Source organism: Electrona antarctica (genome assembly GCF_951216825.1).
Source record: "Electrona antarctica genome assembly, chromosome: 24".
NCBI classification, from domain to species: domain Eukaryota; kingdom Metazoa; phylum Chordata; class Actinopteri; order Myctophiformes; family Myctophidae; genus Electrona; species Electrona antarctica.
Window position 1 is genome coordinate 361,178 of NC_136803.1, and position 27,833 is coordinate 389,010.

The 27,833-nt window shown below is 46.0% G+C and overlaps 1 protein-coding gene and 1 long non-coding RNA gene across 3 annotated transcripts in view; both read left to right on the forward strand.

Annotated features, from left to right (window-relative positions):
• Positions 1–4,436: 4,436 nt before the first annotated feature.
• The window catches only part of LOC306917154 (voltage-gated inwardly rectifying potassium channel KCNH7-like), a 228,583-nt gene continuing 205,186 nt past the window's right edge, over positions 4,437–27,833 (forward strand). Inside the window, exons 1-2 of the mRNA XM_079495287.1 lie at positions 4,437–4,797; positions 8,755–8,985. Coding sequence (XP_079351413.1) covers positions 4,722–4,797; positions 8,755–8,985 — 307 coding nt within the window. The 5' untranslated portion in view covers positions 4,437–4,721. The remainder of the gene's footprint in view (positions 4,798–8,754; positions 8,986–27,833) is intronic.
• LOC306916883 lies at positions 10,452–11,975 on the forward strand. 2 transcript variants are annotated; one of them, XR_013789043.1, is made up of 3 exons: positions 10,452–10,508; positions 11,220–11,316; positions 11,883–11,975. It is a non-coding gene; the product is annotated as an uncharacterized lncRNA (long non-coding RNA). The 2 variants fall into 2 exon arrangements; XR_013789044.1 differs by lacking the exon at positions 11,883–11,975 and adding an exon at positions 11,423–11,481.

Sequence of the window (27,833 nt, forward strand, 5' to 3'; positions counted from 1 at the left end):
CAAGAGATCCAGTATAAGTAATTTTACTATTAGTTGCATGCTGAAAATAGCCGATCTACAAGCTCACAACGTGTCGCAGCGCGACACCTTGTGGGCTTGTAGATCCGCTATTTTCAGCAAGTGAAAAAACAGTCATTACGACGGCATCAAGGCCCGCCCAAATACATTTTGTTCGACTAAATCAACTGTAGATTTAGTCGACTAAAATCGTATGATATTTAGTCGACTAAGACTAGACTAACACTAAAACAATCCAGGTGACTAAAATGTGACTAAAACTAAATAAACTGCGGTGACCCTGCCGGTCCGTCCGTCACAATCACAGGTCCAGCTATTAGTCCTTCTAATTAGCTCTGGCCCCAAAAGACCCATAACGCTGTAATACTGACGGATCGCCCCTCTCTCTCTCTCTCTCTCTCTCTCTCTCTCTCTCTCTCTCTCTCCTCCCCTGGACGTCATCATAATGGATGGGGAGGGGGTCCCACGGGGGGGGGGGGCCCAATCACTCAAACACTGACTCAGCCCCAATTATGAAGAGGCTGCTTCAGCTCTCTCTCTCTCTCTCTCTCTCTCTCTCTCTGTGTACAATTTTAGGACAAGTCTTGTTGACTGCCGACTAAAACGTCTAAAACTGTGACGAAAAAAACTAAACGGAAACTAAATGAAAACTATAAGCTACAATGACTAAAACTAAGACTAAATATATTTGACTCAAATGTTAGGAAGGAACTAGTGGACAAGATATCCAGTATGAGTCATTTTACACTTGCTACAAGCTCGTAGACTGGCTATTTTCAGCAAGTGAAACAACAGTCGTGAATATAAAGCTGCGAATACAAGCAGCCGAAATGAGTTTTCTCCCTTAGAGATAGGGTGAGAAGTTCAGTCACACGAGAGAGACTCGGAGTAGAACCGCTGCTCCTTCGCCTGACTTGTTTTGTAGTAATACTACAACATAAACATTAAAGAGACTACTGTACAATACTTTAAAACAGTTGTCATGTTACACACATGCTTAAAATAGCTCTTATTTGCGCCGCCCTCGTTGAAAACAATGTATTTCCAACTCCAGCTTATGTCTCGGTTCAGGCTGCATGAACAGCGCTGGGTTTCTGCCCCCTCAATGTCCTCTTCTATTAGATGGCTCTGGTTCCCTCCACCGTCTCTGGCTCCCATGACTCCTCTTCTGTGTTAAAGTGTTAACACATTTAGGCCTGACGTCGAAATGGAAAAAAAAAAGTCTTCTAAATACTGACAGTTTTCTGAAATACCTAGGATTCTATATCAGTGGTGCTCACTATTTCATGTCAAGGACCACAAAAAATATATGTAATTGGGCCACCCTGCCCCCATCTGAAAATATGTTGTTCCAGGAACCCCTCAGAAGCAAAGATATGAGTTAAAAAATGTTGGCTCTGAAATAATATAATATTCAAAGATTTCCACTGAATTTTCACGATTTTTCAAAAAAAAGCAGACCTACAAGCTCGTAGTTCAGCACTCGGTGCCGCGCTACGAGCTTGTAGATCTGTTATTTTGCAATAGCTATAAAGTATAACAATGCTTAAAACACCAAAAGGTGGTTCCCGCCCAAAATGGGTTAAGTGAAGGTTGCCACACTTGCCAGTGTCCTGGGTGGGTCTGGGTCAGCGCCGGGTCGGTTCTGGGACCACCGCCAAGCCAGGAAAGTCACCTCTGACTAACGGCGGAGTTGAGAGGGAAGAGAGAGAGAGAGAGAGATAAAGACAGGAGGCACTTAGATCAGCACACAGAGGAGTGTATTGTTTTTCCGTGGACACCAATATCAGCGTATTAAATTCCATGCAGCTGATCAATAACGACCTGCTAATGCATGCAGGGTCAATTAAATGTGAGATCGACGGGGGAGACGCCGCGAGCCGCAGGGCAGCACCTAATGTACGCACAGATTGTGTTGTTTTTGGCAGAACATTTTCATTTAGAAACAGCTTTATCAGAAAACTGTCAGGATATAGAAGACATTTTTAGAATCTGATCTCAGGTCAAAATGGGTTAACTCATTTCTTTGCTTCTGCGGGGGTCCCTGCCTGCACAACATATTTTCAGATGGGGGGTCCACGGCCACACACACATTTAACATCTTTATTTGCATTCACATTTTACAAGAAATTCTTGAACACAAACAATAGTGGATGCGCAAACTTGGAAAACTCTACAACAAAGTGCTTCAGGATACAGATCACGGGTACAGAATACAGGATACAGATCACGGGTACAGAAAGCATCGCCTTCTCCATTCTGTATTTGGGCGACTGCCTAATATTGCAGACACTGAAAATAATTTTGCCAATGCCTGATCAGCTCTCGGCTTATTGGGCATGCCTGCAATCTGCAGGCCCCTCACGACTGATCTATGGACATTACAGAGGCTTCCAAATATGAACACAAGTAGTTTACATTTGTAGCCAAGCTGTATAATAGCATCCTTAAGACGCTGGTACTTAAAGGGAAAAACCACCCATTTTCAACATTTTACTATGTCATTAATATACCTTAGCCGTTGTGTGGAAATAATAAAAAAGTCCCCCCATTTTGTATTTCCTAGAACTGTAATTATGAAAAAAATCTATTTATCGATTTATTTCAGACCTCTAGTTCTAGGAAACACAGAATGGGGGAACTTTTTTATTATTTCCACACAACAGCTCTAAGGTATGTTAATGACATAGTAAAATGTTGAAAATGAGTGGAATGCCCCTTTAAGCACCTTGGTAAGGAATGCCTCTTCCAGACTGTGGTCAAATGTACATGCCACTTCCAAAATGGTCACTTCTCTACTGCCCTCGTCAACAACCACAATATCTGGTGTAGCTGTGACATCTGAAACACACACACACACACACACACACACACACACACACACACACACACACACACACACACACACACACACACACACACACACACACACACACACACACACACACACACACGACGGGAACCCCTTTTGGTGTTTCTATAGCATTATGTTATACTTTAGCTATTGAAAAAATAGCAGATCTACAAGCTCATATAGCGTGTCACCAAGTGCCGCGCTACGAGCTTGTAGATCTGCTATTTTTTTTTTAATCGTGAAAATGTGGCGCACCTAATCTTTGAATATAGTCTTTCAGAGCGAACGTTTTTAACTCAAATCTTCGCTTTTGGGGCGGGGGGGGGGCTGCACAGTGCTGCACTGTTGCCTGCTCTCTCTAGAGAGAGAGAGGGGGGGGGAGGGGAGTTGCACCACTCAGTTCACACGGGTGTGATTTTTATAATATAATCACGTCTAAATGGTTAGACTGGCTTCAGGACCACAGACAGTTCCACCTCTCTCTTTCTCTGTGTGAACCTTAGAGTAGGTGTGAACGTGTAGGCCTATAGTGTATTTTAGAACTCTGTCACATTTTATGCAAACCGTAGCAAGGCGAGGAGAGGCACGGATGGAAATTCACAGCAATCAAATAACATTTAAATCCGTCCATTCTACCCTTAATGGTCGCCGCGGGTTTTCCATTCACGCCTTTCACGTTCACGACACAACAACGCGATACACACTTGTTTATGCCCTCGCGTCACCTCTCTCTCTCTCTCTCTCTCCCTCTCTCTCCCTAGCCCTCTCGCTCTCTCTCTCTCTCCCTAGCTCTCTCGCTCTCTCTCTCTCCCTAGCCCTCTCGCTCTCTCTCGCTCTCTCTCCCTAGCTCTCTCGCTCTCTCTCTCTAGCTCTCTCGCTCTCTCTCTCTCTCCCTAGCTCTCTCGCTCTCTCCCTAGCTCTCTCTCTCTCTCTCTCTCTCTCTCTCTCTCTCTCTCTCCCTAGCTCTCCCTCTCTCTCTCGCGCTCTCTCTCTCTCTCTCTCTCTCTCCCTCCCTAGCTCTCTCTCTCTCTCTCCCTAGCTCTCTCTCTCTCTCTCTCTCTCTCTTTCTCTCTCTCTCCCTAGCTCTCTCTCTCTCTCGCCTCTACACAGCCGCTGGCTTCAGAGAGAGCACCAGTGTTCCCCTCACCATCATCACAAATAGTAACCTATCGCGCCTCTCTCTCTTTCACTCACACACACACACACACACACACACACAGGCGGTGCTTTCGAGGAGCGTGGTAGTGGCAGCAGCAGCTGCAGCGTCACAACAACAACCTCATCGCTGTTTGTAAAAACAAAACAAAATGTTTAAACTGCGACTCCTCGTCGTCTTCAACTCCTCATCCTCCCCCCGGTGAGGTGAGGACGGTGATCGGGGGATAGGAGCGGAGGAGGTCTCCGGGCGGACCGGACCGGACTGGACGGACGGTCGGCGTGGCGTCGGCGTGGTGCTGGCGGATCAACGCCGGGGGAGGCTGCCTGTATATAGTGTGAGATGGACGCCTGGAAGTTGACAGAAATAACCGCTGATCAGTGAGAGTGTTGTCCGGTGTGAGGATCCCCAAAGCACGGAGGAGTGACTGACTGCTACAGGGACAAAGGAACAACATCAAGGGAACCTCTCTCTCTCTCCCTCTCTCTCCTTCTCTCTCTCTCTCTCTCCCTCTCCTTCTCTCTCTCTCTCTCTCTCTCTCTCTCTCTCTCTCTCCAACTTCATATATACGGGCTCCGCTTTCTCCCTTCATCCGGAGACGGACAGACAGAAGAATTCATTAAGAAGCATATTTTATTTTTTGTTTTTAATTTCGGGGGGTTTAATTTGTTTGAACCAAACAAACCAATAACCATGCCTGTCAGAAGGGGTCACGTGGCACCACAGAACACCTTTCTGGGAATAATCATACGGAAATTCGAAGGACAAAGTGAGTATTATGATGTTTATATTATGAATTTATACGAGGCTGTACCGTTCAACCGTTCCGTGCGGCGCGGTGCAGCGCCGGGGCTTCCATGCAAGGTGCTCTGGTTTTGGGTTTGCATTTTCAGAATAAACCGCTGCATACATGGATGGATGGATCTGATCCTTTATGATCAATTCCTGTTCTGTTCTATATATATATATATATATATAAAGTATCTATTTGTACGTCTCTAAATGTTTTTGATGAATTGAACAAGGTGGATTGATTGATTGAAATATGTATTAACAGTCAGTTTGCAGAATTACAGTACATTTCAAGCACACACACAATACAAAGAATGTTAACTGTGAGTGGACGACCCGATAAAGCATTACACTTGTTTACAAGAGGGTCCACCTTGTTCAATTCATCAAAACATTTAGAGACGTACAAATAGACGGATACAAATGGACCCTCTTGTAAACAAGTGTAATGCTGTATTGGGTCGTCCACTCACAGTTGACAGTATTTGTATTGCGTTTGTGCTTGAAATGTACTGTAATTCTGCAAACTGTTAATAAATATTTCAATCCTATCAATCAATCAATCAATCATTGGTCTGCTGTGCACAATGTGCAGCAACACACACACAACTGTCACTCACACACAACACACACACACAACACACACACAACTGTCACTCCGTTGTTCTACTGTGTGAGTAGTGACTAGTTCTAGGCTGCAGGACCAGCTGTTTGGTTATTGTGTGGATCTGGGATGCCCCGTGTCGTGTCTGATAGTGGTCTATACTCGGGCGACTGTGGCCCAGGAGGTAGAGCAGGTCGTCCAATGATCCACGGGTCGGCGGTTCAAATCCCGGCTCCTCCTCCTCCTGTCTACATGTCGAAGTGTCCTTGGGCAAGACACTGAACCCCAAATTGCTCCTGATGTGCTGGTTGGTGCCTTGCATGGTTTCCTCTGTCATAGGTGTGTGAATGTGTGTGTGAAGGAGTGAATGTAATGCACCATCTATGTAAAGCACCTTGGACCATTTACTATGTCAACAAGTTAATTATTAAATGTAATTCTTGCACAGCGTTCATTATGTCCACATAAACGCAACATGATAAATGGTAAATGGTGCATTTATATAGCGTCTTTATCCAAGGCGCTTTACAGAGATTGTGCATTACATTCACCCATTCACACACCCATTCACACACACATTCACACACCGATGGCAGTGGAAACCATGCAAGGCACCAACTATGATGACATAATCATAAACAAGGCTGCCTCATATCGGTGCATTAGATCTATAGATCTAGTAATCTGTAATCCCACCATGCAAACGATGCATTAGATCTATAGATCTAATCTGTAATCTAACCATATGATAACAATGCATTGTCATGGATCTATAGATCGAACATGTAATCCCACCATGCATTGGCATTAGATCTATAGATCTAACCTGTAATCCCACCATGCATTGTCATAGATCTATAGATCTAACCTGTGAAAAATAGCAGATCTACAAGCTCATAGCACACCACCGAGTGCCGCACTATGAACTTGTAGGTCTGCTATATTTTGAAAAATCGTGAAAATGTGGCGCAAATCTTTGAATATAATATATTCTTTCAAAGCGAACGTTTTTAACTCATCTTTGCTTCTGGGAGGGAGGGTCCCTGGAACTACATGTTTTCAGATGGGGGTTGTGGCCAAATACATATACTGTTGGGGGTCCTTGACTGACATGGAAAAGGTTTTTTTCAGAAAACTGTCATGATTTAGGAGACATTTGTAGAATCGTTCCCAGGTCAAAATTGGTTAAAAAGGCATATATATATTTTGCCTTTGCATTGTGTTTTCTCCCACGTTTGGGTGTGTTTCAACTTATAGGCCTGTACTGCACGTTTGTCAGGCATCATTTACCATCCTTAAATGTTGATGTGTGTGGAGCCATTATTTCATTATCATAAATCAGAGCTGGGCTGGCATGAAGTTTAATTTGGCCACGCTCAGCCAGACACTCCGAACAGCTGCAGCCAGGAAATGTCTTTTTGTATCCGTCTCTCTAGATTGAAGTTCATGGATTATGCATGTTTGTAAAACATAAAATATATTAGAAAATAAATACTATAGTATACAGCAGGGCTGGGCAACTTTGACGATGGAGAGGGCCACTATATTTCCACACTCACTCCAGAGGCACACTATAGTTCCACACTCACTCCAGAGGGGCCACAGTGCATATTACTGTTGTAGCAAAAATAGCCGATCTACAAGCTCAAAACGCGTCGCGCCGCGACACGTTTTGAGCTTGTAGATCGACTATTTTTGCTATATTTGAATTGAAATCCTGAATCATTGTTTTGCTATTTATTAATTGGAATCCTGAAAAGCAACCTTTTTATGTATGCATTTAGTTATAGTTATGTTAACTTTATGAACTAAATACAGATAGACTGAAGTAATTAAAGCGGGTCATGTTTGCATGTTGTGGAATTGTAACAGCTGAAATAAATAATATATCAGTATTCCAACATTAACCTGAGGGCCACATTAAGTGAAGGTGAGGGCCCCATGTGGCCCCATGTGGCCCCCGGGCCGCCAGTAGCCCATGTATGGTATACAGCAACTGCAAGTGGCATCAGACACACAACTGATTGGATATGAATCCATAAATGCTGTTCATCAAACGTCATTTGTGTTTTGAGGGACGCTGTGGCCCCTCCTATATTAGTGCTGCCAGAATTGGCTAAAAATGATATTCGAATATTCCTTTAAAACACCACATGTATTCGAACAATTTTCGAATGATTTCGAATGTCGAATGTATATGATTTTAATATGAATATGATATGAATATTGCAGAATAATATGCTGTAAAACTTTCTCTTTCTTTATCTATAATATGGGCCGGTCCTGTATGGGCCGGTCCTGTATGGGCCGGTCCTGTATGGTCCGGTCCTGTAGAAATGCTCTCTCTTGAGTCTTGCGAGATCAAATGAATGATTCATAATTATCTTAATAGCCTAATATTTGTATAATGTTTTATTTTACGTGGCACAGAGTCTCGCCAGAACTCACACAGCAATTGTATTGTTATTTTATTTTATTCGAATCTTAATTTTAAATATTCGATTATTCTTTTATTGTTTTACATTCGAATATTCATTCGAATATGGAATATTCGTTGGCAGCACTACCTCCTATATGCCCAGCTGTGTGTGTTCGTGTGTACCCCATATAGCGAGGATTTAATTGGCTGAGCAAATCATAGCGACGATTTGATTGGCTGAGCAAATCATAGCGACTATTTTATTGGCTGAGCAAAGTACATCATTATCGAGGGTAAAAAGTGAAGGCGGAAAAGTGTGATTGGCCAGAATGAGATGATGTACTGAATATTATGATGATAAGAGCGACGCTCACTTCACACAGGTGTGATTGTTTTGCAGTACCGGTATTTGCTCCGAGGTGAACTCTGTGCGACATCTACTGTTCACCAAAGTGGGGTCTAGGGACCCCCAGTGGTCCCCGAGGGAGTTCCAGGGGGTCCCCAGCTAAATTATAGTGTGGACAAATGAAACCGTTTGCACTCTCGTGTACACTCTCAGAGTTAAATCAACATTGATTTTACAATATAAATCGGGGGTCTCAGAGATAGAAATGCCATTAAATGGGGGTCCGTAGACTAATGCATGTCAAACTGGGGGGGTCCTTGAAATTAAACTGGTTGAGAATCACTGCTAGAGCCGTAAAAATCTTCTCTTATGGGGGTCCCTGGCATATCTCGCTAATTTGTGTCAATTTGGGGGTCCTTGACATGAAAAAGTTTGGGAACCACTTATTTCCAGGACACTGTTGTGCTCACAAACAAAATGGTCGCCATGCCGACACATCATCCACCTCTCCACTTACCAAAGCTTTTCCTCCCCCCCCCCCCCCCCCTCCCCCTCCATCCCCCAGACAAGAAGTTCATCATCGCCAACGCCCGCGTGCAGAACTGCGCCATCATCTACTGCAACGACGGCTTCTGCGAGATGACGGGCTTCTCGCGGCCCGACGTGATGCAGCGGCCGTGCACCTGCGACTTTCTGCACGGGGCCTTCACCAGCCGCCACGCCGTGGCGCAGGTGGCCACCGCCCTCCTGGGGTCCGACGAGCGCCGCGTGGAGATCACCTACCACCGCAAGGACGGTGAGTACCTGGAATTAGGCCCCCACGCCGGGGACCACCATCTCCGCCATTACTGTTTCCGTCTCTCCGAGAGGCGGCCGGCGTCTTCCATGACGTACTAGAATAGGACTCTACGATGGCCTATGCTGAGCTATCGCTAGATGGCGCTGGCGATCTATGGGTGTTGGCGGGCTGAGCGTCCCGGCGAGGAGTGTTATGGGATTGCTTGTGTTTACTTTGTGTTCTGGTGTTCAGAGGGAAGCGGTCGCTCTGTTCAGAGTTCTGGTGTTGGAGGGAAGCGGTCGCTCTGTTCAGAGTTCTGGTGTTGGAGGGAAGCGGTCGCTCTGTTCAGAGTTCTGGTGTTGGAGGGAAGCGGTCGCTCTGTTCAGAGTTCTGGTGTTCAGAGGGAAGCGGTCGCTCTGTTCAGAGTTCTGGTGTTGGAGGGAAGCGGTCGCTCTGTTCAGAGTTCTGGTGTTGGAGGGAAGCGGTCGCTCTGTTCAGAGTTCTGGTGTTCAGAGGGAAGCGGTCGCTCTGTTCAGAGTTCTGGTGTTGGAGGGAAGCGGTCACTCTGTTCAGAGTTCGAATCGCAGTGATTTTAAACATTTATCACATCAAGGCCTGTCATTCATTCAGCATTTGAGTCACGGACCACCATTCTTTTTGCCTCTCTCAGACCCAAGACTTAGAATATGATGTTGTCGTTGGATATGATTTTGTCCAACAATCCCATCCATGCTGTATTGATGTTGGTACCATTAGGAGAGACAACATGATGTTGGTGCCATTAGGAGAGACAACATGATGTTGGTACCATTAGGAGAGAACATGATGTTGGTACCATTAGGAGAGACAACATGATGTTGGTGCCATTAGGAGAGACAACATGTTGGTACCATTAGGAGAGAACATTATGTTGGTACCATTAGGAGAGACAACATGATGTTGGTACCATTAGGAGAGACAACATGATGTTGGTACCATTAGGAGAGACAACATGATGTTGGTACCATTAGGAGAGACAACATGATGTTGGTACCATTAGGAGAGACAACATGATGTTGGTACCATTAGGAGAGACAACATGATGTTGGTACCATTAGGAGAGATAACATGATGTTGGTACCATTAGGAGAGAACATGATGTTGGTACCATTAGGAGAGAACATGATGTTGGTACCATTAGGAGAGATAACATGATGTTGGTACCATTAGGAGAGATAACATGGTGTTGGTACCATTAGGAGAGACAACATGATGTTGGTACCATTAGGAGAGACAACATGATGTTGGTACCATTAGGAGAGATAACATGATGTTGGTACCATTAGGAGAGATAACATGATGTTGGTACCATTAGGAGAGATAACATGATGTTGGTACCATTAGGAGAGATAACATGATGTTTGTACCATTAGGAGAGATAACATGATGTTGGTACCATTAGGAGAGATAACATGATGTTGGTACCATTAGGAGAGATAACATGATGTTGGTACCATTAGGAGAGATAACATGGTGTTGGTACCATTAGGAGAGATAACAGGGTGTTGGTACCATTAGGAGAGACAACATGATGTTGGTACCATTAGGAGAGATAACATGATGTTGGTACCATTAGGAGAGATAACATGATGTTGGTACCATTAGGAGAGAACATGATGTTGGTACCATTAGGAGAGATAACATGATGTTGGTACCATTAGGAGAGATAACATGATGTTGGTACCATTAGGAGAGATAACATGATGTTGGTACCATTAGGAGAGATAACATGATGTTGGTACCAATAGGAGAGATAACATGATGTTGATACCATTAGGAGAGATAACATGATGTTGGTACCATTAGGAGAGATAACATGGTGTTGGTACCATTAGGAGAGATAACATGGTGTTGGTACCATTAAGAGAGAACATGATGTTGGTACCATTAGGAGAGATAACATGATGTTGGTACCATTAGGAGAGATAACATGATGTCGGTACCATTAGGAGAGATAACATGATGTCGGTACCATTAGGAGAGACAACATGATGTCGGTACCATTAGGAGAGACAACATGATGTTGGTACCATTAGGAGAGACAACATGGTGTTGGTACCATTAGGAGAGATAACATGGTGTTGGTACCATTAGGAGAGAACATGATGTTGGTACCATTAGGAGAGATAACATGATGTTGGTACCATTAGGAGAGATAACATGATGTTTGTACCATTAGGAGAGATAACATGATGTTGGTACCATTAGGAGAGATAACATGATGTTGGTACCATTAGGAGAGATAACATGATGTTGGTACCATTAGGAGAGATAACATGGTGTTGGTACCATTAGGAGAGATAACAGGGTGTTGGTACCATTAGGAGAGACAACATGATGTTGGTACCATTAGGAGAGATAACATGATGTTGGTACCATTAGGAGAGATAACATGATGTTGGTACCATTAGGAGAGAACATGATGTTGGTACCATTAGGAGAGATAACATGATGTTGGTACCATTAGGAGAGATAACATGATGTTGGTACCATTAGGAGAGATAACATGATGTTGGTACCAATAGGAGAGATAACATGATGTTGATACCATTAGGAGAGATAACATGATGTTGGTACCATTAGGAGAGATAACATGGTGTTGGTACCATTAGGAGAGATAACATGGTGTTGGTACCATTAAGAGAGAACATGATGTTGGTACCATTAGGAGAGATAACATGATGTTGGTACCATTAGGAGAGATAACATGATGTCGGTACCATTAGGAGAGATAACATGATGTCGGTACCATTAGGAGAGACAACATGATGTCGGTACCATTAGGAGAGACAACATGATGTTGGTACCATTAGGAGAGACAACATGGTGTTGGTACCATTAGGAGAGATAACATGGTGTTGGTACCATTAGGAGAGAACATGATGTTGGTACCATTAGGAGAGATAACATGATGTTGGTACCATTAGGAGAGATAACATGGTGTTGGTACCATTAGGAGAGATAACAGGCAAACGTTGATTGATGTGTCGACGTCTTGCAAGTGAAGTAATGCAGATGTTTAGCAATAATCTAGCTCTTGAGAGAGAGAGAGAGAGAGAGAGAGTAACGCGATACCAAATGGACCCTTTACCCTTTTACTTTACTGATCCATTTGGTTTCATGTTACTTACGCTCTCTCAAGAGACTGTTAAAGATCTATAAGGGTCCATTTGGTTACCGACTCCATCATTCAGCTGGGGACCACCTGGACCCCCCCCAGGGACCACCGGTTGGTGCATATCTTCACCAAGCATGCGGGGGTTATATATATATTCAATTCAACTTTATTAGCAGACTCAGGTCCATAGGGATACATACACGGGGTAACATACAAGAGATACAACAGGCAATAAAAATCATAAAAGCATGTAAAACAAATACAAAACTTACATAACTTAACCCACAGGTAGAACACACAGGCATTTTAGCCAGTGTACCCTTAAACTAGATGTATAACGTGAACAGCTCACTGAGGGGCTTGAAAGCGCTACAATGATACTGTTTGTATATATATATATATATATTTTTTTTTTATTGTTTGTTTGTTTGTCATGGTTATATCGAATATGCCAATAAAACAGAAACAATTCCTTGCATTTCGCATCACAAAGAAAAACAATTTTAGTTTAAAATATAGCAAGAAGAAATAAAGAAAAGACAAAGAAAGAAATCTAAGCATATCCGAAAAGGAGTGAGAAGAAGTAAAAACGTATAAACTCCCATCCCTCTGTAACTGAAATGGCTCACTAGGAACACCGTGGCACATTCCAGAGAGAATAGCCTATGCATCAGCCTAGTGGTAATGAGGAGGTGTCTTTGCCAGTATACCACTGTACTGTACTGTACTGTATTGTATGTCACTTATGTCATGTGTGTGTGTATAGTGTTTCTTGGCCCTGGCTGTGCTCTGTGCTCTGTTCTCTGTGTGGTGCATGCATTCTGCTGCCAACCGACATCCATCCATCCATCCGTCTGTCTGTCTGTCTGTCACACTCCTGCGTTCGCTCTGTCGCTCTGGCTGCTCACAGGAGGCTGTGTGTGAAAGCAGAGCCAGTGGACACGGAGAGAAGGTGCTGCCACACTATCGAAAGAGCCGCGCACGTTCTCGGCTGCGCGCAGCTTAAATTCTGAGTTTTTAGACAGCTGGTGGATGGAAAAGAAGCTCCACCTCCGCGGACTTTTTGCGCGACGGCCAGATTCCCGGAAACGCTCTCCTCCGCGCAAAAAGTCCGCGGAGGTGGAGCTTCTTTTCCATCCACCAGCTGTCTTAAAAACTCAGAATTTAAGCTGCGCAGAGCTTAAGAAGTGCGTGGCTGTCGACCGTTTTGCGCTTAGGTGTGGAAAGGGCTAGAGAGAGAGAGAAGCAGTCAGGGAATCATTCCCTTTTCACGGGAAAAAAAAGTCCACTTCTTTTGAAGCGACACTCGGGTTCTGTTCAGTATTATCTGTTTGTTACTCTGCGCTGTATACGGAGCCCAGCATGTAGCTCAGCTCCCCACCCAGTCCCAGGGTAACGTGTTACTCTGCGCTGTATACGGAGCCCAGCGTGTAGCTCAGCTCCCCACCCAGTCCCAGGGTAACGTGATGTTACTCTGTGCTGTATACGGAGCCCAGCGTGTAGCTCAGCTCCCCACCCAGTCCCAGGGCAACGTGATGTTACTCTGTGCTGTATACGGAGCCCAGCGTGTAGCTCAGCTCCCCACCCAGTCCCAGGGTAACGTGATGTTACTCTGCCCTGTATACGGAGCCCAGCGTGTAGCTCAGCTCCCCACCCAGTCCCAGGGTAACGTGATGTTACTCTGTGCTGTATACGGAGCCCAGCGTGTAGCTCAGCTCCCCACCCAGTCCCAGGGTAACGTGATGTTACTCTGCCCTGTATACGGAGCCCAGCATGTAGCTCAGCTCCCCACCCAGTCCCAGGGTAACGTGATGTTACTCTGTGCTGTATACGGAGCCCAGCGTGTAGCTCAGCTCCCCACCCAGTCCCAGGGTAACGTGATGTTACTCTGCCCTGTATACGGAGCCCAGCGTGTAGCTCAGCTCCCCACCCAGTCCCAGGGTAACGTGATGTTACTCTGTGCTGTATACGGAGCCCAGCGTGTAGCTCAGCTCCCCACCCAGTCCCAGGGTAACGTGATGTTACTCTGCGCTGTATACGGAGCCCAGCGTGTAGCTCAGCTCCTCACCCAGTCCCAGGGTAACGTGATGTTACTCTGCCCTGTATACGGAGCCCAGCGTGTAGCTCAGCTCCCCACCCAGTCCCAGGGTAACGTGTTACTCTGTGCTGTATACGGAGCCCAGCGTGTAGCTCAGCTCCCCACCCAGTCCCAGGGCAACGTGATGAGGCCCGCGTGGCTTGGGTTTCACTGTGCGGTCTGTCCTTTATGCCTCGTCATGCAGACGCTATAGATAATATTTATATGTTTCTGTATTCTGCTGCACTGCTTCTCAATGTACAGTACCTTCTGCAGGCCCTGAGTCCTCAACGAATACTCATATTTGAACTGGGGACTCCCCAAAATACTCATATTTGAACTGGGGACTCTCCAAAATACTCATATTTGAACTGGGGACTCTCCAATATACTCATATTTGAACTGGGGACTCCCCAATATACTCATATTTGAACTGGGGACTCCCCAAAATACTCGAACTGTGGACTCCCCAAAAAACGCATATTTGAACAATGCCTTACAACTCTTTCTCATATTATTATTTGACAGTTTGGCCAATGTTTGACCAGTTTCTTGATGCATTAGGCTTTCTCTTGTCTTTCTCTTGTATTTTTGAGTAGAGTAGATTTGTAGATTTTCGTCTTACGCAAACATTAAATTCAATTAATGGAGAATTTCACGTCATAGTGTCTGAGCAAATATAGGCATAGTGTCTATCATAGTGATGCACACACACACACACACACACACACACACACACACACACACACACACACACACACACACACACACACACACACACACACACACACACACACACACACACACACACACACACACACACACACTTGATAATACTCTGTACAAAGGCTGTATACCCCCCACAGGTTAATCTGTCTGGCTCAGTGCATGCTGCTTTATGCATATGATACACAGATCGTGTGTGTGCGTGTGTGCGTGCGTGCGTTCGTGCGTGCGTGTGATATCCTACAGTGACCTCCAGCCACTATGTATTTATCCAGATGTTTAAGCTCACCTTACATAACTAACGGTGAAGGTGTAAACCTAAACCTACACACAGTGGTGGAAAGTAAATAAGTACAATTACGTAAGTAGTAAGTACTGTGTGCTTAGTTAGTTTATAGGGTATTTCTACTTTACTCGAGTATTTCCAATTTCCAATACTTTCACTACAGGACATAATTATACCCGGAAGTTATGCGGGAAACGCCTACTGATCTTAGAGTATATATGAATAGAGACGGCACCCGGAGGAACCCCTGAGGCCAAATGGACATAGTGGCCGAATTTGGTATTGCAGCGCTGGGCCAACTGAGTGGCAAATAAATCTACTTTCTGGCCTTGACAGCCCAGACATCCACACAGAAAAGTCCTGACTGCATTAATTGCACGCCACGCACGCAAGCGCAGGCAAGCGCACGCAAGCGCACGCAAGCGCACGCAAGCGCAGGCAAGCGCACGCATGCGCACACACACGCAAGCACGCACGCACACGGTGTATAGGTGGTGGTTACATTAAAAGATAAGCCTGTTGTGACTTATGAGGTATTCAGTGACCTGAAGACGAGGCCGCGGTTTGTTTTCGGGATCATTTCAGAGTCTCTGTGAGGAGAAGAGGAGGAGGAGGAGGAGGAGGAGGAGGAGGAGGAGGTTTGTGTCGGGATCATTTCAGAGTCTCTGTGAGGAGGAGGAGGAGGTTTGTGTCGGGATCATTTCAGAGTCTCTGTGAGGAGGAGGAGGAGGAGGAGGAGGAGGAGGTTTGTGTCGGGATCATTTCAGAGTCTCTGTGAGGAGGAGGAGGAGGAGGTTTGTGTCGGGATCATTTCAGAGTCTCTGTGAGGAGAGGAGGAGGAGGAGGAGGAGGAGGAGGAGGAGGAGGTTTGTGTCGGGATCATTTCAGAGTCTCTGTGAGGAGGAGGAGGAGGTTTGTGTCGGGATCATTTCAGAGTCTCTGGGAGGAGGAGGAGGAGGAGGAGGAGGAGGAGGTTTGTGTCGGGATCATTTCAGAGTCTCTGTGAGGAGAAGAGGAGGAGGAGGAGGAGGAGGTTTGTGTCGGGATCATTTCAGAGTCTCTGTGAGGAGAAGACGACCAACGGCGCTGCCCTTGAATTGATGGGTTTAATCACTTTAACCCATTCTGACCTGAGATCAGATTCTATAAATGTCTTCTACATCCTGACAGTTTTCTGAAAAAGCTATGTTTCTATGTCAGTCGTTCTTCGATTTTTCAAAATATAGCAGACCTACAAGCTCGTAGCGCGCTTTTTTTTTTTCAATAGCTAAAGCATAACATAACGCTAACACCAAAAGGGGTTTCCCGCCCAAAATGGGTTAAGCCCTATTTTACGCTTCAATTATGCGATCGTGCGGTTCGAGTCGTGCGGTGGGGTCGTGCGGGGAAGACGGCAGACAATGAGACATACAAGCTCCTAGCTTGTAGGCTGGCCGTTGTCCATATAGGAATGAAATCAGAATCGGAAGTCCTTTTATTGCCATGGCATGTAGACATGTTGGGAATTTAGCAGAGATGCACAATATAATCGGTAGCGTCATCTGAATCGGCCATATCGCCATAAAAAGGCCGTTTCGGAAACGACGGTCTCAAAATAATGTTATACTTTAGCTGTTGAAAAATAGCAGATCTACAAACTCGTAGCGCGGCACCGAGTGCCGCGCTACGAGCTTGTAGGTCTGCTATTTTTGAAAAATCGTGACACAAAATGTGACACAAATCTTTGAATATATATATTATTTCAGAGCGAACTAAATGGTTTAAAGTAAAACGAGCGAGTACTTATTCTTTCTCCACCTAGAAATCTGACCTGGCACGTTTTATGAAGGCAATAAACCCTCATGCCCCCCCCCCAACACCCCCCTCCCTCCCTCCCTCGGGGGTGTGGTGCTTTTCAACCTGGCCGGTGGGGGGGCGGGGCCATAACCTCTGTGTGGGCGGAGTCGTAACCTCTGCATTGATCTGCTGAGCAAACGGCGTTAATTTAATGAGGACACGAATACCTGCATGTCTCATTGATTTGTGCACGCACACACACACACACACACACGCACGCGCACGCACACACACACACCTGCGTGTCTCATTGATCTGTCGACGCTGCGCGTCGCCCAGCGAGGCTAAATCAATGGTGGCCGGATGCCTTGCCCCCCCAACCCCTGTTTTGTGCCTCCCCTTTGTCCCGCATCACTAAAGTTATTTTGCCATACGCGAGACCAGGGGGAGAGAGAGGCTATCTCGTGTTTGCTGGCTTTGCTGTGAAACTCTTTGTTCAGGTGTGGAGTCACCTTCCTCCCCAAGACTTAACAAGGTGTGGAGTCACCTTCCTCCCCAAGACTTAACAAGGTGTGGAGTCACCTTCCTCCCCAAGACTTAACAAGGTGTGGAGTCACCTTCCTCCCCAAGACTTAACAAGGTGTGGAGTCACCTTCCTCCCCAAGACTTAACAAGGTGTGGAGTCACCTTCCTCCCCAAGACTTAACAAGGTGTGGAGTCACCTTCCTCCCCAAGACTTAACAAGGTGTGGAGTCTCCTTCCTCCCCAAGACTTAACAAGGTGTGGAGTCACCTTCCTCCCCAAGACTTAACAAGGTGTGGAGTCACCTTCCTCCCCAAGACTTAACAAGGTGTGGAGTCACCTTCCTCCCCAAGACTTAACAAGGTGTGGAGTCACCTTCCTCCCCAAGACTTAACAAGGTGTGGAGTCACCTTCCTCCCCAAGACTTAACAAGGTGTGGAGTCACCGTCCTCCCCAAGACTTAACAAGGTGTGGAGTCACCTTCCTCCCCAAGACTTAACAAGGTGTGTAGTCACCTTCCTCCCCAAGACTTAACAAGGTGTGGAGTCACCTTCCTCCCCAAGACTTAACAAGGTGTGGAGTCACCTTCCTCCCCAAGACTTAACAAGGTGTGGAGTCACCTTCCTCCCCAAGACTTAACAAGGTGTGGAGTCACCTTCCTCCCCAAGACTTAACAAGGTGTGGAGTCACCTTCCTCCCCAAGATTTAACAAGGTGTGGAGTCACCTTCCTCCCCAAGACTTAACAAGGTGTGGAGTCACCTTCCTCCCCAAGACTTAACAAGGTGTGGAGTCACCTTCCTCCCCAAGACTTAACAAGGTGTGGAGTCACCTTCCTCCCCAAGACTTAACAAGGTGTGGAGTCACCTTCCTCCCCAAGACTTAACAAGTAGGTGTGGAGTCACCTTCCTCCCCAAGACTTAACAAGGTGTGGAGTCACCTTCCTCCCCAAGACTTAACAAGCAGGTGTGGAGTCACCTTCCTCCCCAAGACTTAACAAGGTGTGGAGTCACCTTCCTCCCCAAGACTTAACAAGGTGTGGAGTCACCTTCCTCCCCAAGACTTAACAAGGTGTGGAGTCACCTTCCTCCCCAAGACTTAACAAGTAGGTGTGGAGTCACCTTCCTCCCCAAGACTTAACAAGGTGTGGAGTCACCTTCCTCCCCAAGACTTAACAAGCAGGTGTGGAGTCACCTTCCTCCCCAAGACTTAACAAGGTGTGGAGTCACCTTCCTCCCCAAGACTTAACAAGGTGTGGAGTCACCTTCCTCCCCAAGACTTAACAAGGTGTGGAGTCACCTTCCTCCCCAAGACTTAACAAGGTGTGGAGTCACCTTCCTCCCCAAGACTTAACAAGGTGTGGAGTCACCTTCCTCCCCAAGACTTAACAAGGTGTGGAGTCACCTTCCTCCCCAAGACTTAACAAGGTGTGGAGTCACCTTCCTCCCCAAGACTTAACAAGGTGTGGAGTCACCTTCCTCCCCAAGACTTAACAAGGTGTGGAGTCACCTTCCTCCCCAAGACTTAACAAGGTGTGGAGTCACCTTCCTCCCCAAGACTTAACAAGGTGTGGAGTCACCTTCCTCCCCAAGACTTAACAAGGTGTGGAGTCACCTTCCTCCCCAAGACTTAACAAGGTGTGGAGTCACCTTCCTCCCCAAGACTTAACAAGGTGTGGAGTCACCTTCCTCCCCAAGACTTAACAAGGTGTGTAGTCACCTTCCTCCCCAAGACTTAACAAGGTGTTGGAGTCACCTTCCTCCCCAAGACTTAACAAGGTGTGGAGTCACCTTCCTCCCCAAGACTTAACAAGGTGTGGAGTCACCTTCCTCCCCAAGACTTAACAAGGTGTGGAGTCACCTTCCTCCCCAAGACTTAACAAGGTGTGGAGTCACCTTCCTCCCCAAGACTTAACAAGCAGGTGTGGAGTCACCTTCCTCCCCAAGACTTAACAAGGTGTGGAGTCACCTTCCTCCCCAAGACTTAACAAGGTGTGGAGTCACCTTCCTCCCCAAGACTTAACAAGGTGTGGAGTCACCTTCCTCCCCAAGACTTAACAAGGTGTGGAGTCACCTTCCTCCCCAAGACTTAACAAGGTGTGGAGTCACCTTCCTCCCCAAGACTTAACAAGGTGTGGAGTCACCTTCCTCCCCAAGACTTAACAAGGTGTGGAGTCACCTTCCTCCCCAAGACTTAACAAGGTGTGGAGTCACCTTCCTCCCCAAGACTTAACAAGGTGTGGAGTCACCTTCCTCCCCAAGACTTAACAAGGTGTGGAGTCACCTTCCTCCCCAAGACTTAACAAGGTGTGGAGTCACCTTCCTCCCCAAGACTTAACAAGGTGTGTAGTCACCTTCCTCCCCAAGACTTAACAAGTAGGGCTTGGCAGTGACAGAGAGACGGACGGACGGACGGACGGACGGACGGACGGACGGACGGACGGACGGACAGACGGCTGTAGAAACACGCTGGGGGGGAATTGGCATGGATTATAATTTAGGGGAGAAATTGGAAAGAAAACTGCAAAATAATTGGTCAAAAAATAACTAGGGGTAAATAATGACGTTCTCCTGGTTTCAGTTACAAGCATAGCAGAACTAGTGTTTCATTTGGAGCCTAATGATTTTTGTTTGTTTGTTTTAACCCATTTTGATTCTAAAAAATGTCTTCTACATCCTGACAGTTTTCTGAAAAAGCTATGTTTCTATGTCAGTCGTTCTTTGATTTTTCAAAAATAGCAGACCTACAAGCTCGTAGCGCGCCACTCGGTGGCGCGCTATGAGCTTGTAGATCTGCTATTTTTCAATAGCTAAAGCATAACATAATGCTAACACCAAAAGGGGTTCCCGCCCAAAATGGGTTAAGCCGCGTTAAAACGCCATTCAAATATTCCAAGTGCGAAGAAATGAAAAGCGTGTTAGCCACAAGGTTTTTGGCAACAGACCTGACATCGCTGGATAACGGACTAGGTGATGAAGGCCTGAGTCTGAGAGAATGTACTGTACTTTATTACAGAACCGACAATTAGGCCAATTTCACATTTCAATTGAAGGCATCCTGTCTTTAGTACCTGCTAAACAGACTAAATGGGACGAGTTTGTAGAGTTGTTGGTTGTTGTTATAGTTTGCATAACAATGGACTGAAAACATCTATATTTTACATGAATTACATACTGAAGAATGCTTAGAAATGTGGCTCTTGCATTCCTAACAAACATTAAGTTCATTCAGATCTTGAGCTTGTTTGCAGTAAATCACAAGTAATGTCCCTCAGCCAGGGAGATTACCCAGCATGTACTTTCCTTTTTTTCTGAAAAACCTATGTTTCTATGTCAGTGGTGCTCAACCTTTTTCATGTCAAGGACCCCCAGAATTATCTCTATTGGGCCACGGACCCCCATCTCAAAATATGTAGTTCCAGGGACCCCCCTCCCCCCCCCCCCACAAAAGATTTGCGCCGCATTTTCACGACTTTTCAAAAATAGCAGACCTACAAGCTCGTAGCGCGCCACTTGGTGGCGCGCTACGAGCTTGTAGATCTGCTATTTTTCAATAGCTAAAGCATAACATAATGTTAACACCAAAAGGGGTTCCCGCCCAAAATGGAATGGTTAACAGGTGCTACATCGTCTAACGTGGGGGTGCAACGTAGGTTAAAACCATCAACGATGGAATGCCGTGATCCCCCCCCCCCCCCCACCCCTATTAAAACATGATCATCAGGTACGATGATTATACTTAGGAGAAATATTTTCTTTAGACATAGACACATACAAAACACCTGGGGGTCTATTAGAGTAATGTTAACTCCATACAAAACACCTGGGGGTCTATTAGAGTAATGTTAACTCCATACAGACACATACAAAACACCTGGGGGTCTATTAGAGTAATGTTAACTCCATACAAAACACCTGGGGGTCTATTAGAGTAATGTTAACTCCATACAAAACACCTGGGGGTCTATTAGAGTAATGTTAACTCCATACAAAACACCTGGGGGTCTATTAGAGTAATGTTACCTCCATACAAAACACCTGGGGGTCTATTAGAGTAATGTTACCTCCATACAAAACACCTGGGGGTCTATTAGAGTAATGTCAACTCCATACAAAACACCTGGGGGTCTATTAGAGTAATGTCAACTCCATACAAAACACCTGGGGGTCTATTAGAGTAATGTTAACTCCATACAAAACACCTGGGGGTCTATTAGAGTAATGTCAACTCCATACAAAACACCTGGGGGTCTATTAGAGTAATGTCAACTCCATACAAAACACCTGGGGGTCTATTAGAGTAATGTCAACTCCATACAAAACACCTGGGGGTCTATTAGAGTAATGTCAACTCCATACAAAACACCTGGGGGTCTATTAGAGTAATGTTAACTCCATACAAAACACCTGGGGGTCTATTAGAGTAATGTTAACTCCATAGACACATACAGAACACCTGGGGGTCTATTAGAGTAATGTTAACTCCATAGACACATACAGAACACCTGGGGGTCTATTAGAGTAATGTTAACTCCATAGACACATACAGAACACCTGGGGGTCTATTAGAGTAATGTTAACTCCATAGACACATAGACTTATACAAAACACCTGGGGGTCTATTAGAGTAATGTTAACTCCATAGACGCATACAAAACACCTCATAGCACAGCTTGTAGGTCTGCTTTTTTTTTTATCGTGAAAATATGCCTCAAATCTTTGAATACCGGTATATATTATTACAGAGTGAACATTTTAACTCAAATCTTTGCTTCTGGGGAGGTCCCTGGAACAACCTATTTTCAGATGGGGGGGGGGGGGCGGATACATATTATTACATATAATTTTTGGGGTCCTTGACATGAAATATTGAGCACCACTGATACAGAAACATAAGGTTTTTCAGAAAACCGTCATTTTTTAAAATTTCGACATCAACATTTTGGGATAAATTAACAGCCCGGAAAGATCGAGGACAAGTTTGAGGCAGTGTTTTTGCTAAACGATGTTAGAGCAACAATATGTGTGTATCTCCTTATAGACCATGATATGTAAATACTGGGTCTAAATTTAGCCCTCAGTGTGTTCTGACCCAGATGGACCGACCGGAGGAGCACAGTGTGCTTCTCCGGCGCTGACGGCTTTGATGCCGGCGCTGGCCTCTTTAGCCCGTTCTGGGCGGGAACCCCTTTTTGGTGTTAGCATCATGTTATGCTTTAGCTATTGAAAAATAGCAGATCTACAAGCTCATAGCGTGCCACCGAGTGGCGCGCTATGAGCTTGTAGATCTGCTATTTTTGAAAGAACGACTGACATGGAAACATAGTTTTTTCAGAAAACTGTCAGGATGTAGCAGACCTTTGTAGAATCGTCCTCAGGTCGAAATGGGTTAAACTTTTCATGACATTCATTTTCATTGATTTATTTAAATTAATTTATTCTAAAAGTTTCATGACCTCAATCGCACCAAAACAAACAACCTGAACTCTGTGTTTCTGGCCTTGCCAGCAGATGTCACTGTTGAGGGATTTGTTTGCCCGTCAATCAGCGCCTCTGTCAACTAAATCTACAGTTGATTTCGTCAACTAAAATGTATTTTGGCGGAGCCTTGATGCCGTCGTAATGAAAATAGCCGATCTACAAGCTCACAATGCGTTGTGGGCTTGTAGATCGTCTATTTTCAGCATGCAACTAATTGTAAAAGGACTTAGTGTCACGCCCCACTCCTCTGACTGAGATATTATAAGAAATAGATGCCTCATTTGCCGCTGCAGTTCATTGGAGCGACGTGTATCCCAATGAAGGCGGAAGTGCTTTGCTGAAGGCTTCTTTTTTTTTTTTAACAAATCTTTATAACAGTCATGACAATATACATTACAATACAAAACAAGACAAACAAACAAACAAACACAAACACAAAAGTTATTAACAATACAACATCAGAGCCAGGGGGATTAGATTACTAACAGAAAACATTAAAGAGTGAACACAAAGCAACAGTTCTCCGCAGCTTTCTTATTTAGAAGTGCTGAAGGCATTTGCTGAAGGCGCGCTGCGGCGCTGCCCAAGTGACGTCACTCATGCGACTCCTCCATGTCTCTCGCTGTCACTCAAGTGACTACTGGCCAATCACAGCGCGTCTTTTCCGGGACTTATGTTACGCACGCGGAAGCTTGACAAGCTTCCGCCTTGCTTTCCGCTAATGCTTCCGCCTTCAATTGGTGACACACGCCTCAGAGCCGGAAAGGGCGTCTATGTATATATGTCTATGGTGACTATGGCCCCATACCCTGAACTCTTATTATGGCGTGACTATGGCCCCATACCCTGAACTCTTATTATGGCGTGAGCATTTATGACATGACCATTTTGTGTTTAGTTCATGTTCTGTAATACCTTGAATGTTAAAGAAAGCGCTTGTCATGTGTGTTGCCTTTGAACACTTATGACAGTCCTAAATCCTAATTAGGTTTTGGACTTGTTCTGTATGTTTTGTATTTGGCCTTGTGGTGTTTGGTTTTGGTTTACTGTTACTGTTGTTGTTTTGGTTGTCTTGTTTTGTAGTATTGTTCTGTGCCTTCCTGCCTCCTCTTGTTGGTGTTTCCTGTTCTGTCTTACCTACCTGATTATTGTATCCTAGTCACCTGTGTTCTGTTTGCCTCTTAGCAAAGATGGTTTGTGTATGAAGATGGGCCAACTTCATAGAGGCGAAATGGTACACAAAGCCTACAAAATTTGTAGGCTTTTTTATATTTAGGAGACCATTTAATGGTCTCCTAAATATAGTAGGCGTGGTTTGCTTCTCCCCGACCTCCACCTCCCCCCCACCCTCCCCCCCCTGACAACAACACTGTTTCCACACTCAGTCTAGTAGGTGGCGGTAATGCACCATTTAGGTTTGCCAACCGCCATGAAACCCGATAGAAGAAGATGCATTATACATATTTGTACAGTATTTGAACAAAAATGAAAACAAATGAACAAGGTAATTTTACATGCAAATGGCCCTCCTCCTCATTGACCAGGCCTTTTCAAGGAATGAGGCAAATTAAAAGGTGTACTTTTGAAATAGGCCTTTCAGTTTCTCGAAGTCCTCCAACCATATATATGTATGTATTGTATTTATAAATTCATGATTTGGATCTATCTTATTAAAAAGTCTCTCCCTAATAGAGTTGTAGAATGGCATTTCATTTTCAATTTCCTTTAGATCACACAGACTACATAATCTATCCTCCTCAACCATGCTTACATATCTGCCTGTCTCTGCAGACCAAGTAGGCTATGCCAGCTCTAATTTGGGCACATAAGGATAGTTTCAGGATCGTTTTAAATATGTCCATTCATTTCACGTTATAATATTCACATATTCACATATTCTCATCTTAAATATGGGGTCAGCGCCCCCTATGTGTTGTCCGTGAAATTGCAGATGGACAGAGAGAGGCCGCTTCCGGACTCATCTCAAATCTCGCGAGAGTTTGTTGCTGGGATAAAGAAATGTCATTAACAAAGTAGATTTTCTCCTGATTTGTCTCGCTAAAAGAAGCCACTTTACTATGAATATCTTGTAAATATTGTGTGCCTTGTGATGATTGGGTCCAGTATTTAGTTCAGTGACCATGGAGTTAAGGAATGGTTCAGAAGCTGTGTTCACGTTCACTCTCCCATTGGAAATGAATAGACTCCAACATTCTTCCTGTCTCCTAATAATGTTACCGCCCACCTCACGCAGATAAGGTGCTGCCACACTATGGAAAGAGCCGCGCACATTCTCGGCTGCGCGCAGCTTAAATTCCGAGTTTTTAGACAGCTGGTGGATGGAAAAGAAGCTCCACCTCCGCAGACTTTTTGCGCGGCGGCCAGATTCCCGGAAACGCTCTCCTCCGCGCAAAAAGTCCGCGGAGGTGGAGCTTCTTTTCCATCCACCAGCTGTCTAAAAACTCGGAATTTAAGCTGCGCAGAGCTTAAGAAGTGCGTGACTGTCGACCGTTTTGCGCTTAGGTGTGGAAAGGGCTATACGGGAAGTAAAGCAAAGTTGGCCTCTCTTGCTAATTCTCCTCTTGGCTGTTAGCCTATCCTGTGTTTGATTGTATATTGAGTTCACCTGTGTCCTGTTCCCCCTGTCTATTTAAGCCCTTTGTTTGCAGTGTGTCCTTGTTGGACAGTAGACCTCTGTCGCGTGAGTTTTGTGTCTGTTGTTGCTTATGTTTTGCCTTTTGGAATACCCCTGATTTATAGTCAAATAAACACCTTGAAGATAATCTACTCTGCATCTGGTTGCCTGCTTTTGGGTCCTACTCCGTAACTCATTCCTGACACTTATACTCTTGTCCACTATAGTACCTTCCTAACATTTTAGTCTAGTTTTTATTTGTTGACAATTGTCAGTATATATATTTAGTCTTAGTTTTAGTCGTCATGGGTTAGTTTTCATTTAGTTTCCATGTAGTTTTCGTCAGTGGAAAGAAAGGTAGTCGACGAACATTTTTCGTCTTAGTTTTAGTCGACGAAAACAACACTGCAGGCAAATCAAAAGCACTGAAATATCCAGAATCGGGCGGGCGGGCGGGTGGGTGGGCGGGCGGGCGGGCGTGCAATGGAGGTCATAAAACCCGCCCAGACCTTTAACACCAACAGAGTAGACCCATGTTATCAGTGCATTCCAGCAGTTGTGAAGCCAGAGGTGTTTGTCCTTGACTTTGTGCAGAATCTCACGGGTCAGGCTTGACTTCTGGGGCTTTGCCTGGAACAGGGGGGGGGGGGGGGGGGCTTTGCTGCCGCAGGTCTTCCTCAGAGGGGGGGGGGGGGGGGGGGGGGGGCTTTGCTGCGAGGCTGGGGGCCACAGGTCGTCCTTAGGGTGCCAGATGGAACCATGCTCGCTCCCCGAGTGACAAAGGACCCCCGAGGGTCCGTGGCAGGGTTGGTGTCGGTGTCCACGGGACACAGGGCAGGAGATGTGGCCTGTGGGGGGGGGGGGGGGGGGGGGAGAGAGAGAGAGAGAGCGCCCCAGGAAAAGCTTCCTCAAATCCTCCCATAATGTACTGGATGGACTCTTCACACAGTGAGCTAGTTGCTCACTGTGTGAAGGCCAGTTGCCTATTTACACACACACACACACACACACTCTCACACACACACATGCACCGTTAACTTTTCACGCAGGCCTCCAGGACTACACCTCAGACATATACATGCATCTGCGCAGACCCTGTGATGTGTGTGCAGACCTCGTGATGTCTGCGCAGACCCTGTGATGTGTGTGCAGACCTCGTGATGTCTGCGCAGACCCGGTGATGTGTGTGCAGACCTCGTGATGTCTGCGCAGACCCGGTGATGTGTGTGCAGACATCGTGATGTCTGCGCAGACCCTGTCATGTCTGCGCAGACCCTGTGATGTCTGCGCAGACCCTGTGATGTCTGCGCAGACCCTGTGACGCGTCACCCGGTTGCCTGGCACCGTGCGACGTGTGTCGTTTTGTTTTAGTAAATGAATCATCAGTGACGTCTCTGGGTCTGAATGGGTTAAAACACCCTGGACGTCGCTGGTATTTCTGGTGCATCCATTCCGTTCTCTTTCCTCCACATTCCACTTCGTCACCTCGTTGTCTCTCCGTTCGTCACCTCGGTGTCTCTCCGTTCGTCACCTCGGTGTCTCTCCGTTCGTCACCTCGGTGTCTCTCCGTTCGTCACCTCGTTGTCTCTCCGTTCGTCACCTCGTTGTCTCTCCGTTCGTCACCTCGTTGTCTCTCCGTTCGTCACCTCGGTGTCTCTCCATTCGTCACCTCGGTGTCTCTCCGTTCGTCACCTCGGTGTCTCTCCGTTCGTCACCTCGGCGTCTCTCCGTTCGTCACCTCGGCGTCTCTCCGTTCGTCACCTCGGCGTCTCTCCGTTCGTCACCTCGGCGTCTCTCCGTTCGTCACCTCGGCGTCTCTCCGTTCGTCACCTCGTTGTCTCTCCGTTCGTCACCTCGTTGTCTCTCCGTTCGTCACCTCGGTGTCTCTCCGTTCGTCACCTCGGTGTCTCTCCGTTCGTCACCTCGGTGTCTCTCCGTTCGTCACCTCGTTGTCTCTCCGTTCGTCACCTCGGTGTCTCTCCGTTCGTCACCTCGGTGTCTCTCCGTTCGTCACCTCGTTGTCTCTCCGTTCGTCACCTCGGTGTCTCTCCGTTCGTCACCTCGGTGTCTCTCCGTTCGTCACCTCGGTGTCTCTCCGTTCGTCACCTCGGTGTCTCTCCGTTCGTCACCTCGGTGTCTCTCCGTTCGTCACCTCGGTGTCTCTCCGTTCGTCACCTCGGTGTCTCTCCGTTCGTCACCTCGGTGTCTC